This window comes from Pseudophryne corroboree, chromosome 1 (genome assembly GCF_028390025.1).
Source record: "Pseudophryne corroboree isolate aPseCor3 chromosome 1, aPseCor3.hap2, whole genome shotgun sequence".
Taxonomy (NCBI): domain Eukaryota; kingdom Metazoa; phylum Chordata; class Amphibia; order Anura; family Myobatrachidae; genus Pseudophryne; species Pseudophryne corroboree.
In genome coordinates this window covers 592,151,588-592,169,116 of record NC_086444.1, presented here as the reverse complement: position 1 = coordinate 592,169,116, position 17,529 = coordinate 592,151,588, and the positions used below count along the sequence as shown (strand labels likewise).

At 43.9% G+C, this 17,529-nt stretch overlaps 1 protein-coding gene across 2 annotated transcripts in view; it reads left to right on the top strand.

The window, feature by feature from the left end:
* The window catches only part of FRMPD1 (FERM and PDZ domain containing 1), a 371,129-nt gene extending 356,316 nt beyond the window's left edge, over positions 1–14,813 (top strand). For both annotated transcript variants that reach the window (XM_063914260.1, XM_063914259.1), the window contains exon 16: positions 11,721–14,813. In XM_063914260.1, coding sequence (XP_063770330.1) covers positions 11,721–13,897 — 2,177 coding nt within the window. In that variant the 3' untranslated portion in view covers positions 13,898–14,813. The remainder of the gene's footprint in view (positions 1–11,720) is intronic.
* The last annotated feature ends 2,716 nt before the right edge of the window (positions 14,814–17,529 follow it).

Sequence of the window (17,529 nt, the reverse complement as noted above, 5' to 3'; positions counted from 1 at the left end):
TATGGAATATAGATCTGACTAGGCTCACAGAGATTATTGATAGACAGAATCAGTCCAGCAGCCCCATCAAACTTACTCTCACTGCCAGTAAAACCGAGGTATGTTATCTTGATGTACTGATTCAACTAAGGGACGGCAAGATACTTACCTCTCTATACAAAAAAACCCACTGAGAGGAATACAATCCTCCACGCAGATAGTTTTCATCCCAAGGCCATTATACGCAGTCTGCCATACTCTCAGTTTCTAAGGGTATGTAGAAACAACTCAGACCCGGTTATGCGGGATATACAATTGAGAGAAATGGTTAATAATTTTTGCGACAGAGGATACTCCAAGGCCGAGCTGAACATAGCATGCGAGAAGGCCAAACACACTGTCACACAGAAAAACAGGAGGAAAGCTAAAGATCCAGCTAAAGCCGTTACACCCTGGGTTAATGAATATAATACTAGTAGCACTGTGATATCTAGACAGGTGAGGAATCTTTGGCAAATGGTAACTTCAGATCCAGATCTGAAATGTTTCCATAACCATAGATTGATGCCCAGCTACACCCGCAGCAGAAATATTAAAGACATGATTGTCAAAACTGATGTAACAGGCTTTTGTCAATCAAGAGCACCCAGAAACTTTCTAAGTAGAAAGAACGGGTGTGTCATATGCTTAGGATGTACAACTTGTTCCTTCATGCTCACTGGCGATACCATACCGCACCCACAGACAGGCAAGCTGCTTAAAATCATGTGGCCAATAACATGTACCACAAGGTTCGTAATCTATGTCATAGTATGCCCCTGCGGGCTATACTATGTTGGAAAAACCGAATGTCAGCTCAAAGTGAGACTTACACAGCATAGGTCCACTATACGGGCAGCATTAGAATCAGGCACAAATGATCAGCCGGTAGCCCGTCATTTTGCCTCACAGCGACATAATCTGGCCAGCCTTAGGTATAAAGCAGTGGACCACGTCCCTGCCTTTATACGTGGCGGTGATAGGGGCAAGAGATTGCTCCAATTAGAGTCCAAATGGATTTTCAAACTGGATTGCATGGCACCAAGGTGATTGAATGAATCCTTGGGGCTCATCAATTTCTTGTAAGTGGGTGATATGAGGTGGGTAAATGACTAGTGGTATACTTGTAGTCATGATCAGTTTATCATTTCAGCAGAAGGCACAGTCATAGTATGTATTTAACAGCTCCCCCATAGGGGCCTATATAAAAGGTTGTTTTGCTACAGGCAAGGGTGCGAGATATGGTGGTAACTGCTCTAAACTTTAGTAAATACTTACAAGGTGAAAGAAAGTATATATATAAAAAATCTTTGCGTGATATTTGGTCACATCCCAGGTTTGGGTGCCACACTGTCCAGTGTATGTATTGTACTAGCACATTGCACTTTTTATTGTTATATTGTTTTGCTTATCAGGCATACTCTAGCTTATGTTTAGCGCAATTTGTATGTATGTCTATGTTTTTGAAGGTATGTCACAGAATTGTTGTTTTATAATGTGTAGTATATTTATCTAGTATCTAGATGTTTTAAATTCATTTATTGTTTATGTTTCTTTGCTCTCTATGTGACAGCTCACGGCGCGTCATCATGGCAACCAACCGGCCCATGTACGTCACTTCCTGACCTGCTGTGACGCAGAGACCGGAAGTGTGGGACGGGGGAGGTTTGGAACACCGTGATGCACGCAGCTGGGAGTCATGGAAGGGGGGTAAGTGGCATTAATTGATTTATGTATTTATACTTGTATCGATGCACTGTATCACTGTCTGAGGAAGGGGATACGTCCCCGAAACGTAACACGAATTAAAACAGCATCCCTGCATTGATGCTTTTTTCACTACTTGTGCAAGTCTTTGAGTGCCGCCTTTAATCCTGTTTGCATATCTGTGTGGGATTGCCCCACAAGGAAGGCACCTCAGCAAGCTAATGTAGCAGGAGTGCCGGAGCCGAGCATTTTTATATATATATATATATATATATATATATATATATATATATATATATGGTTTATACACAGCATGCACATTCAATAATCAGACTGTATAAATAAACATATAACCACACAGTTTAAGCAAAATATCTACAATTTATGTATCAGTTGTTATAGAGCGCATTGGACTGCCCAATAGTAACACTATAATGGGTTGTAGATGTATCCAGATGTGCCATATACTTTGCAACTTAGACGCACCAGAATACTAATCTTTAGAACCTAGTAAACTATAAGCAAACTCAGACACAAAAATGGAGGAATAGTAGTAAAATGGAGGAAAAAGTTCATAATCTAGAATAAAAAGGCAAAAGACAGGAACTATGGGGGTCATTCCGAGTTGATCGCTCGCTAGCAGCTTTTAGCAGCCATGCAAACACTATGCCGCCGCCCACTGGGAGTGTATTTTAGCTTAGCAGAAGTGCGAACGGTTGTATCGCAGAGCGGCTACAAAGTTTTTTTGTGCAGTTTTAGAGTAGCTCAAAACCTACTCAGCGCTTGCGATCACTTCAGACTGTTCAGTTCCTGTTTTGACGTCACAAACCCGCCCAGCGTTCGTCCAGCCGCGCCTGCGTTTTTCCGAACACTCCCTGAAAACGGTCAGTTGACACCCAGTAACGCCCACTTCATGTCAATCAACTCGAAATGACCCCCTATGTACAGTAAGTGACCTGTGCCATGCATCATTATGCTTTATCTTCTCCTTTATACTAATTATTTTACACAAATATAGTAATCCTAAGTGCCTAAGCAGCAAAATTAAGTAAAAAGTGCAACATACAGGAATCACAGCAGACATCGTGCAATATGGCACAAAAAGGATAGGTGTATGAAGACATATCTGCAGTAGTTTAATATTGTGATTGTGTGTGGTCAGTATAATGCAGCTTCTTAAAACCAGAAAGAGGCTAGCAGTGAACAAATCAAATACTATATAGGTATGAACACTGAGGTAGGGTCACACTTTTATATATAGTGCCTCTATGAGATATCCATAAGCTACCTCAGAGCAAGGATGGGCTAGCTATATCAGCGCAAGGATGGGGGAAGCTACCTCAGAGTAAGGATGGAGATATTACCTCAGAGCAAGGATGGGGGAAGCTGCCTCGGAGCAAAGATGGGGGAAGGTAGCTCAAAACAAGGATGGGGGAATCTACCTCAGAGCAAGGATGGGGGAAGCTACCTCAGAGCAAGGATGGAGATGTTACCTCACAGCAAGGATGGGGGAAGCTACCTCAGAGCAAGGATGGGGAAAGGTGACTTAAAGCAAGGCTTGGGGAAGGTACCTCAAAGCAAGGATGGGGAAAGCAACATCATAGCAAGGATGGGGAAAGCGACCTCAGAGCAAGGATGGGGGAAGCTATCTCAGAGCAAGAATGGGAGAAGCTACCTCATGGCAAGGAAGGGGGAAGCTACCTCAGAGCAAGGATGGGAAAGCTACATTAGAGCGAGAATAGGGGAAGCTACCTCGGAGCATGGATGGGGGAAGCTACAGAGCAAGGATTGAAGAAGTTACCTCAGAGTAAGGATGGAGATGTTACCTCAGAGCAAGGATGGGGGAAGCTACCTCTGAGCAAAGATGGGGATGTTACCTTAGGGCAAAAATAGGGAAAGCTACCTCAGAGCAAGGATGGGGGAAAGTATCTCAAAGCAAGGATTGGGGATGTCACCTCATAGCAAGGATGGGGGTAGCTACCTCAGTGCAAGGATGGGGATGTTACCTCACAGCAATGATGGGGGAAGCTACCACAGACCAAGGATGGGGGAAGGTGCCTAAAAGCAAGGATTGGGGAAGGTACCTCAGAGCAAGGATGGGGAAAGCTACATCAGAGCAAGGATGGGAAGTTACCGAAGAGGAACGATGGGGAAAGTGACCTCAGAGAAAGGATGGGGGAAGCTACCTCAGAGCAAGGATGGGAGAAGCTACCTCAGGGCAGAGAAGGGAGAAGCTACCTCAGAGCAAGGATGGGGAAGCTACATCAGAGCAAGAATGGGGAAGCTACCTCGGAGCATGGATGGGGGAAGCTATCTCAGAGCAAGGATGGAGAAGCTACATCAGAGCAAGAATGGGGAAGCTACATCAGGACAAGGATGGGGAAAGTTACCTCAGAGCAAGGATGGGGGAATCTGCCTCTGAGCAAGGATGGGGGATATTACCTCAGAGCAAGGATGGAGGAAGCTACCTCAGAGCAGGACGGAGGACACGCTACCTCAGAGAGGGGATGGGGAAGCTACCTCAGAGCAAGGAAAGGGAAGCTACCTCAGAGCAAGGATAGGGAAGCTACCTCAGAGCAAGGAAAGCTACCTCAGAGCAAGGATGGGGGAAACTACCTCAGAGCAGGATGGAGGGCGCTACCTCAGAGCAGGGATGGGGAAGCTACCTCAGAGCAAGGAAAGGGAAGCTACCTCAGAGCAGGGATGGGGAAGCTACCTCAGAGCAAGGAAAGGGAAGCTTCCTCAGAGCAGGGGGGAAGCTACCTCAGAGCAGGGATGGGGAAGCTACCTCAGAGCAAGGAAAGGGAAGCTTCCTCAGAGCAAGGATGGAGGAAGCTACCTCAGAGCAAGGTATTGGGGGAAGTTGGATTGATTTGCAGTTTGCAGGTATAGATACTGTAGACCAGATTTGAGATAAATGCTTTACGCAAGTTAATTGGGGTTAAAACGTTAATGTGTTCTGCAAAACTTTGTGGCATCTTATAAATAAATGCGAATAATAATTACTGTAATGATAATGCCAATATAATGCCAATATCCAGGAGTTAATCTGTTTATATTATTAGGTCAAATAATATCTATTGAAATATGGAATACCATTCCCCACCCACTCTTGACGTCTTCTACTACATATGAATGATATGTGATAGAGGCTTATATATCTCAAATTGTTATTAAATAGTGTTACAGCATACATAATATCTAAGGAGGTAACTCACTCATTCACTGGCTCACTCAGGTGTATCCGATTGTCAATAACTGTGATATCAAAGTCCTCGTATTTCAGCACATTTGACCATACAAACTGAAGCATTTTGCAGGCAAGATTAATCTTGAGGTCTGTATATACACTTGTGCGACATCGCGGGGCATCGCACCGGCAGTTCAGGTGCAATGAAATCTCACCTGAACTGCCAAAGGGATTACCATGCGATCATGCGATAGATCTTATGGTAATCACATGATGGGTATGTCACCGCCGTGCGGGTGCCCATCGTACATCGCAGTGTGATATATAGCATGTGTTTTAAAAACACATGCGATCGGACTGCGATTCGATAAATATTAAGTGCAGCACATACTATCTTGAGACGTGAGATTCGACCGGCGTGCCCGCGCATCGCGTCGAAAGGTACCTTAAATGTGCATACAATCCTTCGATTTCTCTCACAGATGCGGTCGAAATCGAAGGTTAGCACCGATTATCTCACAAGTGTATGTGCACCATATGATCCAAATTAATCCATGGTGTGTATAGGCAGTGAAGAGTATAAAGTAGCAGTGGAGGCCATCCCTGCCTTGTCGTTCCATATAGATTAAACAGGGGGGACCCCTAGAAATTTGCAGTGGGGCACTCATCCATCCCAACGAACCAGAGCCAAGACATAAGTCATAACGTGCTCAAAATAATTTTACTCAATAGATTTATAAGATTTATAGATATATAAGCTATAGTGGTAAGGATTCATTAAAGTACATAAATAAATGTGGAAACAATATAGTACATTTTTCCTATATCTTTGTGAGTATTCTGTCTGGTATTGTTCTAGGATAATGATTTATTAGCCATTTGTGTTTCAGCTAGGGCATTTTGGGCAATAACTGTTTGTATATCTGAGTCAGACAGTTAAGGAACAAATAAATCTTTTAAATTAAATCAGTATTGAGTAATAGGATGAGGAAATATATCATGTTTACATGATTCACTCAATTGCTGAATGGTCACCATTAGTATCTTACACAAAAGTGATGGGTGCTGTCAAGAACATCACTTTGTAAATTCTAATCCATAATATGCCAGCAATTCTCTCAAATTCTGAAAATGAAGTTTCAGTCGAGTCAAATGTTTAGCAGTGTTAGCCCACAGCCACTCCATGTGTCTCTGCATAGCTTACTGCCATTCTTCTTACTGCCATTCTTCTTACTGCCATTCTTCTTTTGTCTCTGTCATACATGTATGTACAAGGAAGTTCAGTTTCAATTAGTTCTCAGGCTAGAGAGTTTCCATGTCATATATACTCTTTGTATGTGCATTAATATAATATAGTTTCTTAGAGGAGACTTGGCCACATCCAATGCAATATGTGGAGGAGAGACTTTTGTAATTTATAAATATATAGTAAATAATGGTTCAATGACCCTTTCAAGTAACATTATGCAAATTGCACCTAGCCATTGGCGTACCTATAATGGGTGCAGGGTTTGCCCATCCTGCATACCCTGCACCTATGTCTAATAATTACCCCTCCAGAGTCCTGCATTGGTGATTCAGCAGCAGCTAGAATCACAGGGAAAATAGCGCGGTGACCTGGACATTTGTGCATGTGCAGTAGAGAAGTCTCCAGGAATGTGGTGCAGGTGCCAAGTTCCCGACGACCTAATGCGCCGCAGAGAGATGGAGACCCGCAATGGTGGACAAAATATGATCTGGGTCCCTGGGCTATAAGTATGCTGTGGATCCCCACCCAACAACCGAGTCTGAAATACATGATGATACACATAGTGCATTTTTCACATGTAGTTGATAGTCACTTTCATCTGCTGCATACAGCTCTTCCCTAGTCTTGGGTCACATTAGGTCTCTTATATCTCTTTGTCACATATGCTTCCCCATTCTTCTCTTGCCACATATCATACCCCACCCACTTTTCCCTTTTCACATATGACAACCACCCTCCCATTGTCACAATGAGGGGGAGCTGTTGGGCACACATGACAAAGAGATAATGGGGTGATGTATATTTGACAAAGGGGGAGTTCTATACGTGATGTTTGTCCTACTTCCACGTCACATATGCCCTCCCACAACTCTACTTTTGTGCTAAAATATAGCTCCATATGTTGTCAGATTGCCCAAGCCCTCTGAATCCCTCATGCAGTGGCGTCACAAGGGAGTGCCGGGGATGCGGGCCGCAAATTGGTTTCACCTGCCGGGCGGTGACACCAAAGTGTCGGCTCCTGCTTAGTGACAGGTCCCGGGTGCTGCACTGTAACATTACGTGCAGCAACCTGCCTCCTTTCACTCTGTGGAAGCCAGGACAATAGGCACGACAGTCTCTGGGGGCAATTGCAGTCGAATTACGGCTGGAATTCGACCGTTTTTTAATTCGACACAATTCGACAGTCAAACACCCTCCCGCCGGGACCCGAATTCGACATATTCAATAAAAAACGGATTCGACAGTCCCGCTGTCGAAAAACGGACCAATTGACGATAGTGTGCGTCCTGGATTCGACTTCATGGACGGCACAAAAGTGTTTAAAAAACCCTGAAAAAAAATGCGTGGGGTCCCCCCTCCTAAGCATAACCAGCCTCGGGCTCTTTGAGCCGGTCCTGGTTGTAAAAATACGGGGGGGAAAATTACAGGGGTTCCCCCGTATTTTAACAACCAGCACCGGGCTCTGCATCCGTTCCTGGTGCAAAAAATACGGGGGACAAAACACGTAGAGGTCCCCCGTAATTTTAACACCAGGACCGGGCTCCACTAGCTAGAGAGATAATGCCACAGCTGGGGGACACTTTTATACCGGTCCCTGCGGCCATGGTATTAAATCCCCAACTAGTCACCCCTGGCCGGGGTACCCTGGAGGAGTGGGGACCCCTCCTCCAGCCACCCAAGGGCCAGGGGTGAAGCCCGAGGCTGTCCCCCCCATCCAAGGGCGGCGGATGGGAGGCTGATAGCCAAGTGTAAAAAAAAAGAATATTGTTTTTAGTAGCAGAACTACAAGTCCCAGCAAGCCTCCCCCGCAAGCTGGTACTTGGAGAACCACAAGTACCAGCATGCGGGGGGGAAACGGGCCCGCTGGTACCTGTAGTTCTACTGCAAAAAAAATACCCAAATAAAAACAGTACACACACACCGTGACAGTACAACTTTATTACATACATGCACACCGACATACACACATACTTACCTATGTTGACACGAGGCTCGGTCCTCGTCACCAGTAGAAATCACGGTGTACCTGTAAATAAAATTATACTCACAAAAATCCTGTGTAGATCTGTCCTCTTCTGCTTGTAATCCACATACTTGGCAAAATAATAAAATGCAAAACCCGATCCACGCACTGAAAGGGGTCCCATGTTTGCGGGGCGTGGCCTGGAGTAGCTAGGTGAAGGGAGCTTTTGCCGGCTCTTCCGCTCATATCCTTGAATATATCCTGTTTTTGTAGCTGTTTTCTCCCCTGGATTTGGTTCTGCAGTGGTGTATTGTCTGCTGATCACCAGGAGCTCCAGGGAGGGATCCTGTGTGGTGCCTTTTGTCAGTTTTACAGAGATCTCTGCAGCCGCGCCTTCTCACACTGCGGCTTGGTGTCTCGTCTCCAGCTCCTGCGGCTGTTCGGGGACATTATACATACCTGAGTGCTGCCTCTTGGTTGTCTCCCGGCTGTGTTCTCCAGGATCGTGTGTAACCCCTGCAAGTGGCTTCTCCTCGACATACGCCTGTCTGCTGCTGTGTTTGGGGCGTGCTGGGCGCGGGCTGCCGCCATCTTGTTGCTGTCCTCTTCGGCTGCAGCACGGATCCCCTGTCTGCTCCCACGCCTTTTGGGTGATGGATGCGGTCTTTCCAGTGTGACAATACTACTGCTGTGGCTGTGTCTCCTTGTTATTCCCTGCTGCTGTGGTCATCTGGCTGTTGGCTCCCGCTCTATGTCTATTGGTAGGCTCTGGTGGTGTGCTAGCCGCCGCCATCTTGCCACGGGCCTCCTGTTTGGCTTGAAATCACAACTTACCGATGGCTAATTCTGTGCAGCAAATCCTTCAAGCAATCCTTGCCTCTACGTAGAGGCTCCTTACGAAGCTCGGAGATGTGGTAGCTGTACCTTTGCATTCTGTCACTGCGGTCTGCGCTCATGGCGTCTCGTCGCAGCTTCTGGATTTCTCCTTCTTGAGGGATGTGATTCCAACTGTTATGGATATTGCCTCAGTCCGTGGGTGTCAGGACTCCATTATGGGCTTTTTGAAGATCCGTTCTACACCTTTGCTGCCGGTGGTGATATTTCCAGATCCGTTTCTCCCATGCCTCAAATACCTTTCGGGACATCCCCGCGCTGGCGGGAGGTTCCTGGACTTATCCTTTAGTACTTTGTGCCCCGATGTGTCTATCCTTGGATATCCAGAGACGAGACTGATACTGTGATATTGTACGCGATGGAGGCCTGGCCGGATTGATTCTCGTCTTTGTTATCAGTATCTTTGTTTTATTATTTGTATATCTTTATTACCTGTATATTTTTTATTTATTTATGGTTGAATCTTCTCCTATCTAAGTATCTATACTATGCGTTTATATACTGCTTAGTATGCTATATGGGAGGAACGCTGTATCCTTCTGTGGGAGAGCCGGACTTAGCCTAGCTTAAGGTCATTAGTTTTTTGCTCCTATTAGTTTCGAGTCCTATTATCCTTTTGGAATAAAGTGTGTGTGTGTGTGGGGGGGGGGGGGGGGGGGGGTTGCTAGTTAGGGTAGATAGAGCAGGGGATGGGGTTTTAGGGATCCAAGTATACCTGAGATGGGGGTAGGCTATACAGGGTGGGGGGTTACAGGGGTGGTTTGTTTTTGTGGGTTTTATTTTTTGTGGCTGTTTGGCAGACGTTTTATATCCTATTGGATTATACTTAACAATGATGTGTCTTTATGGTGACGTGTTTGGGACTAGGTACTCCCCATTTTATTCTGTGGATAGTATGTATGGGCTCACATGGCGCCTGTGGGCCTCTGCGTACTTTGGTATGGGGAGACAATCTTATTATACTTTAAGGGGTCCCATGGGACCCCTTTCAGTGCGTGGATCGGGTTTTGCGTTTTATTATTTTGCCAAGTAGGTGGATTACAAAACAGAAGAGGACAGATCTACACAGGATTTTTGTGAGTATAATTTTATTTACAGGTAACCCGTGGATTCTACTGGTGAAGAGAACCGAGCCTCGTGTCAACATAGGTAAGTATGTGTGTGTCGGCATGTATGTAATAAAGTTATACTATCACGGTGTGTGTGTACTGTTTTTATTTGGGTATTTTTTTGCAGTAGAACTACAGGTACCAGCGGGCCCGTTTTTCCCCCGCATGCCGGTACTTGTTGTTTTCCACGTACCAGCTTGCGGGGAGGCTTGCTGGAACTTGTAGTTCTGCAACAAAAAACAATATTCTTTTTTTTTACACTTGGCTATCAGCCTCCCATCCGCCGCCCTTGGATGGGGGGGACAGCCTCGGGCTTCACCCTGGCCCTTGGGTGGCTGGAGGGTGGGGACCCCTTGATTTAAGGGGTCCCCACTCCTCCAGGGTACCCCGGCCAGGGGTGACTAGTTGGGGATTTCGCAGGGACTGGTATAAAAGTGTCCCTCGGCTGTGACATTATCTCTCTAGCTAGTGGAGCCCGGTGCTGGTGTGAAAAATACGGGGGACCCCTACATCTTTTGTCCCCCATATTTTTGGCACCAGGACCGGACGCAGAGCCCGGTGCTGGTTGTTAAAATACGGGGGATCCCCTTTCATTTTTTCCCCCTGTATTTTTACAACCAGGACCGGCTCAAAGAGCCCGAGGCTGGTTATGCTTAGGAGGGGGGACCCCACACATTTTTTTTCAGGATTTTTAACCCATTCCCACCAGTTCCCACTGAAAAACATGCTCTGATCGCTCCATATTATTTTAGTCAGTAAAAAAAAAAAAAATTCTTTTAAAAAATCTATTAAATAATACTTGTGGCTCCTAAATAGACAAACCAAGTAGATAATCCCTTTTAATATAAATAGATATGCTATTAGCAATAAAAAAAACACACAAAAAAAATATATTTTTAAACATTTTTATTAGATCACGCCAGCAAAATGAGGCGGACTGAATTTGCCGAAATGACTGTCGAAAAGCACTGTTGTAGAATCGACATTCTTCAATTGAATATACTTTTGTCGAAAAGCCGCATTTTTACCATTGCAGACATGTCGAATTTGACAAATGTCGAATTGCAAAAAGTCGAATCTGAAACGGACGTTTTTTTGTCAAAAAGTACTGTATTGCATTGTCGAATCAGTTTTTTTTTGTTGAAAATGCCCCGTTTTTCGACATTTGCGGAAATTCGACCGCAATTGCATATGGCCCTGAATGTCTAGACATAGATTACAAGACTGACAGAGATCAAGGATTGGCAGTGGTCAAGAGAAATACACAATAAACAGGTCGAAGTCAGTGGCAGGCAGAAAGAAGCAGAGTCCAAAGCATGTCACAGCAGAAGGGCACTTACTAATAAATGCAGGTTCAGCCCACTAGTACAGAACACATTATCACCAGCACAGGTGTAGTAAAGAGGAATTATAATAAAGAATTTAAGTACATTTCCAGTTATTTCAAGCACATGACCATTGTCTTGCAAATGTAATATTATTACTGCAATAACATTATAACCTTATACAGAGTACTTTTATATTAACCATCACTTTATATTTCTTGACTTAACTCTATCTGTTTTCATTTCATGTGCATTCACTTTACAGGACTAAGATCAGAGAAAACATTTGCTTACCCAAACAGTGCAGCATTAGATGGGCCACATGTTCAATCAGTGGAAAATTGCATCGAAAAATGCAAAATGGAAAACTATTTGAAAAGGCCAGCAAAAATGTTAAGGAAAAGAAGATCCTTCCTGCAGACAGATTACACTTCTCAGGTCACATTTCCCTTGTTGCCATCAAACTCTCTAGAGACTACTGACCATGTGTGTTGCTTTGAGAAGCAGTCCCACTTGCTTGTAGAGCCACATTCTCCTACAGTTTCCTCCTTAAAAGACATTGAGGGTGAACCAGCTCTACTAGAAACTAAACAACTCGTCCAAGCCCATTCCATAGGGAAATCTAAAAACAAAACCCATTCTCCAAGCCTAATGGAGATGGAGCCTGATACCATGGAGACTAAATCAGTGTCTGATTCAGTATTGTCTTCCATATCAGCTATTCGTTTCAGGAGTGACTCAGGATTGATAGAGCAAACTCAGAATAGCAACTATTATGTACTTGGAAGTTCCAATGTGGATAACACTCTTGATTGGAATATAATAGAACAAAATGGCAGAGCTAGTCCATCTGAAATATCACTGCAACTGGACGACACTATTATGAATGGAGTATCTAACTTCTGCCAGATACCAGTTTATGAGGATAATGAAAGTTGTATGAAGGATGAGGACATAGAAAACAACTCTGCGCAATACATTAAGGCCACACTAAAAAACATATTTGAACATGAAGATGAGAATGACATTTCTGAGGACTACATTGGTTCAGTTTCCTCCATTGATCCCACTGTCAGAATGTTACTGTACATTTCTCAGTCAGATGTCCCAGTGCCACCCATGCACAATATAGAAAAAGCTGACCCTACAGAGTCTGAAGAAGATACTATACATGAAGAAGCAATTTGTAATCAAGATTCTCCACAATCATCCAAGACACGAAAGCTGTTTAGTTTCTCAAACGCTACTGATTTACTTTTTGATTTCAAGGGTCTTTTCACCAGCTGCTCTGTTAATGCGTTTAAAGATGGAACTGCTACAGTACCAAGAATGCCTCCTTGTGAGGAGGAAGTACATCTCTTAATAAACCAAGAGCCAGACCAGTTTGCATCATTTGATTCACCTGACATGCTGAGACATTCCATTGGTAGGAAAGAACTTCTGGCGCCACCAAGTTCCTCTGAAACACTATTAGATACTTACAAACTATATTATGATGAAAATAAAGAGGAAATGGATCCTAAGCTAAGCTCAAATGAAGGTTATAACAGGTATCCAGAATACAAAGATAAATACTTTACAGAAGCACATTCAGTCGGGCCAAGATTAACTGACACAACACATAAAGATTTCATGAGCATTGAAGCATCAAGTATAGAAAATGGATATCAGAATCCTTATGATTCAGAACAGAAAAGCCCTATTATACCCAAAATTGGAAACTGCAGCTGCCAGTTATCTTACACTAGTTGTTTTCGACTTGTGGACAATGATATAGAAGATGAAATTATTGATTTTAGTGGGACTGTGTCACCATTACCTAGAACAATTCCACCTGTATCAGGAAGCCCGTTGTTTCTGGAAAATAATCACGATCTCACAAACATCACTAAAAGCAACATGTCCTCCTCAGAACACTGTGAAGCTCTTGATCTCTTAAGAAGCAGAAGACACGAGGCCCCAACTGGCTTTGGCAAATTGCAAGATAGTGTACTGGATCTGCAAAAAATACTAGAGGAATTTAAAAACAAACATAAAATACATCCTGAGGACAGATGTTCTTCCCTGTTTGCCGAGCAAAAGTCCTGCCTTTGTAGTGTTTCTCGTAAGATTATGACTTCATCACAGAAAGTGCTTATATCAGAGCAGTCATCAGAGGAGATGTATCAGGCAGTGATGGAAACATTCATCGATCTTCTGCACATGACTGAAGTATGTCTTCAATTTTCCGGTTGCGCGCGGTGCAATAAACGCCAAATGGATGTCCAAACAAATCTACGTGATCTGGTATGCACCTATCATCAGTTTGTTCAAGCCGCCAAGAGGGCTTCAGAGATAGAGAATCGTGATTTGCATTTTAAACTCCTGTCTCGCCAGTGCACTGCGCTCACTGCTGCTGTTTTCTGCCTGACTCAGCAGTTCAGGAAATTGATATCTTTGTGAAAGACACATATGAGAAGCGGATAAACATATTTGCTTCTTTACAGTATTTGTGAAAGAGCTTTCAGAGATCCCAAAAAATCACCAAAGTTTTGCACAGTTTGCTATGAGAAATCAATGTGTTATAGTAATGGCAAGCAGGGTGGTGGGGGCAGCACTGTCAATGCTTCACGGCACCTGAATGTACCTTGCAGGGAGGCTGGAACAGCACCCTGTAGCAGGTAGTGCTACCTCAGAGCCGCCCGGAGTGTCCAAGGGTAGTACCCAAGCAGTGCTCTACTTGCCAGAGCCGGTGGCCCTACTCCCTAGGTGTGACATCATGATGTCACAAGTTTAAGGAGTGGCACAGGTCACACTGTCTCCCTGTTACGGCTCTGAGGATGTGGTTAAAAAAAGTATGTTTGGATATGTCGTTCTTGAGTCTTGCTGCATCCATTTTGTCTGAGATTATCATACAGTAGTCTGATTTGATGAGACCAAACGAATGTTTTACACTATTGTCACATCTGACATGTATTTATTCTTATTTACAACACATTATTCCACAATTAGCTGAGCACAATATCAGTATTGCCTTACTTTTGCCGTCAAGAAGTAGATAGAAATTGTTAAAATATTTATTTTCCTTGACTACATTGTATAGTCTTTTAAACCCTTTACCCTAAAATCTATTATATGGCATTATTCTGGATATTATTATCCAATACATCGAATGTTTACACACATGCTTTACTCTATATAACGTTGAAAAAGTATTTATGTCAATGTTTATATGTACAGAATGCACCAAAGAACTCTGAAATTATACAGATCAAACTATAGTATATAAAGTTGTCTAAATTTTGACAGTGAACAAACTTAATTATATTTTTTTTGTTCAAAAGCTAAATAAGTTTATTTTGCTATTACGAATTCTAATACATGCTAAATGTATATTTCATCTTTAAAAATGATGTTATATAAAGTTGCACTATATTACCTAACATGGCATTATAGTATATTGACTGTGACTCCTGGGTATAGTTATTACACACTTTTTTTAAGTGATTGAAATAATTACAAATAGAATTCCTTTATTTATATGTTGTTATATAGTCACCTGACTGCACAATGTTCTGCTTTTATGGAAAATACAGTATACAGTTAACATTTCATCTATGTGTTATATTCTTTTGAATGCTCAAAATTATTGAGTTCACAACAGAAATTGGTGGTATTTCTCAACAGAGCTGTTAAAAGTATGTTCACTGCTATATATTGTGATTTGTAGTACTTTAGGTGACAGAGCTAAATTGAAAGCAGTAAGTCCCTTTAGAGAAGGGGAAGGGGGGCATTGGCTTTCTATAATGGGTGCAATGTGTGCAGTGCACACGGGCCCCTGGGTCCAGGGGGGGGGGGCCCACACCGCACACACACTGCACCCATATTTGAATACTTACCTTTCCGGGGTCCAGGGCGCTGACATCACTGAGAAAATCACAGGCAGAATGGCTGCTGTGCATGCGCAGTAGTTAAATTGGTCTCTAGAACATGGCAGGCGCCATGTAAACAGAGACCTGCGCATGCATAGTAGACTCCGGCAAATGTCGGAAACTACTGCACCGCACAGAGGAGGGGGCCCACCCGGTGATGCACATGAGCCCCCTTCTCTATTGAAACGACTCTGAAGGGGGGACATGATAGATACTTTCAAATATATCAAGGGTTTTAACAAGGTACAGGAGGGAGACATTCATCAAAGGAAGAGAAGTGTTACAACACGAGGACATGAACTGACAGTGGAGGGGAGGAGGTTCAGGGGGAAAATGAGGAAAAATTATTTTACTAAAAGTGAAGTGGACAAGTGGAATAGCCTTCCATCAGAGGTGGTAGAGGTTACGACAGGAGGGCAATTTAAACATGCATGGGATAGACATAAGGATATCCTTACAAAGACATAAGAATCAGAAAGGGTTTGAGGTAACATTATGGTCAGAAAAGGGGCAGACTAGATGGGCCAAGTGGTCCTTATCTGACATCAAATTTTATTGTTAACAATCACAATAATAATATACACCATCATGACCGTTCTACGGTAAAGGCCCATATACACGGCTGATTTGGGGAGAGATGTGTGCTGAGCGGTTTGCTCAGCACACATCTCTCCCCCCGCTCAGCACAGCGCGATGTGTGCTGAGCGTGCGGGGGAGACGGGGGGCCGCTCATTTCTCCCAGTGGGTGAAGTGAGCGTCCTGCTAGATTGGGACTGCGCATCGCTATCGCTGTGAGGGGTACACACGGAGTGATCGCTGCTTAAAATCTAAGCAATCTAGTCAGATTGCTTAGATTTTAAGCAGCGATCGCTCCATGAGTACCCCCCTTTAGTGCTCAGGACTCTTGTACTGTACTATCTATCTGCTGTTAGTTCCAACACACATTGTGTTCCTTATTTATAAAACCCAAATCCTGTTATGTAAGACTTTGTACACACAAGCTGTTTAAACATTTTGCATACATTCTTAAAATGTAATAAATGCACCGTGTTGCTGATAGCGATAATGGAAGTGAATGAAATGGTGCACACATACTTTATAACAAGTGTCAGGTTTGACGTTGCCTGCAGCGTTCTGATTCCAAGCATATGGTATTACTGTGCAAAGGTGGTAAACAGACATCTATTTTTGTACTCATGGAATGGAATATCAACAAAAGCACACTGTGTGGGAATGTACAGTGGGGATAGAGGGTCGGAGTGGTGCATAAAATACCCAATTTCACAAAAATCACAGAGAAATCTGTTTTAATATGTTGTAAGACAAATCCTAAGTATTTGGTTGCATCCTACAGTCATAGAACTTTTGCTTTCGGTTGAGTTGTGAACCAAACTTTGGAATTGAACTTACCTCAGCAGATGTTTGCATTTTAAGAAAATGGCTGATAGGACTTTTTTTCTGTATGGACATAGGTATATTTATACTGGATGCTGCACCCAGAGCAGGGTTACCAATGATATGGCAAGTTGGCCCCACCCCCAAAACTGGTGTGCCGCAGCGCCATCGTCCCTGTTTATGAAACAGATACAGTCGAACCTGGATAAGTGGGGAAACCTCTATTACTGGTACTAATTGTGAGGTCCCGGCATTTTTGCACCAGAAAACCTCTGTTAGTGAGACTGTCAGACCTCTTTAACTGAGACTGATTTTTCTGGATTAATAGAATAATCACCTCTATAACTGAGACGACTGATGTTAGAACCTCTTTAAGTGAGATTAGTGCAGTTTATACCCCTTTCACACTGCCAATGCCTGATCCCACCTCGGAATTGGAAACGGGTCCTTCCCGGATGGGATACAGCATTGGCAGCAGCTGCAGGCTTTCCCGACCCGGCAATAAGCCGGGCGGGTTGCCAAAGCAGCGAGGGGGCGGGGGTGGAGGTGGAGGCGGCGCTGGGAGATGAGCTCATCTCCGCGCTGCCTCTCCCTATCTAGTAAACGGGTCCCGGGTCGCATCGACCCGGGAGCCCGTTTACGCAGCCACTGACCCGGTATTCAACCCGGGTATAACACTGCTTTATACCCAGGTTGAATTGCCGGGTCAGGCGACCCGCTATTTCGGCAATGCCCCTTTCACACCGCACGCCGACCCGCGTCGACCCG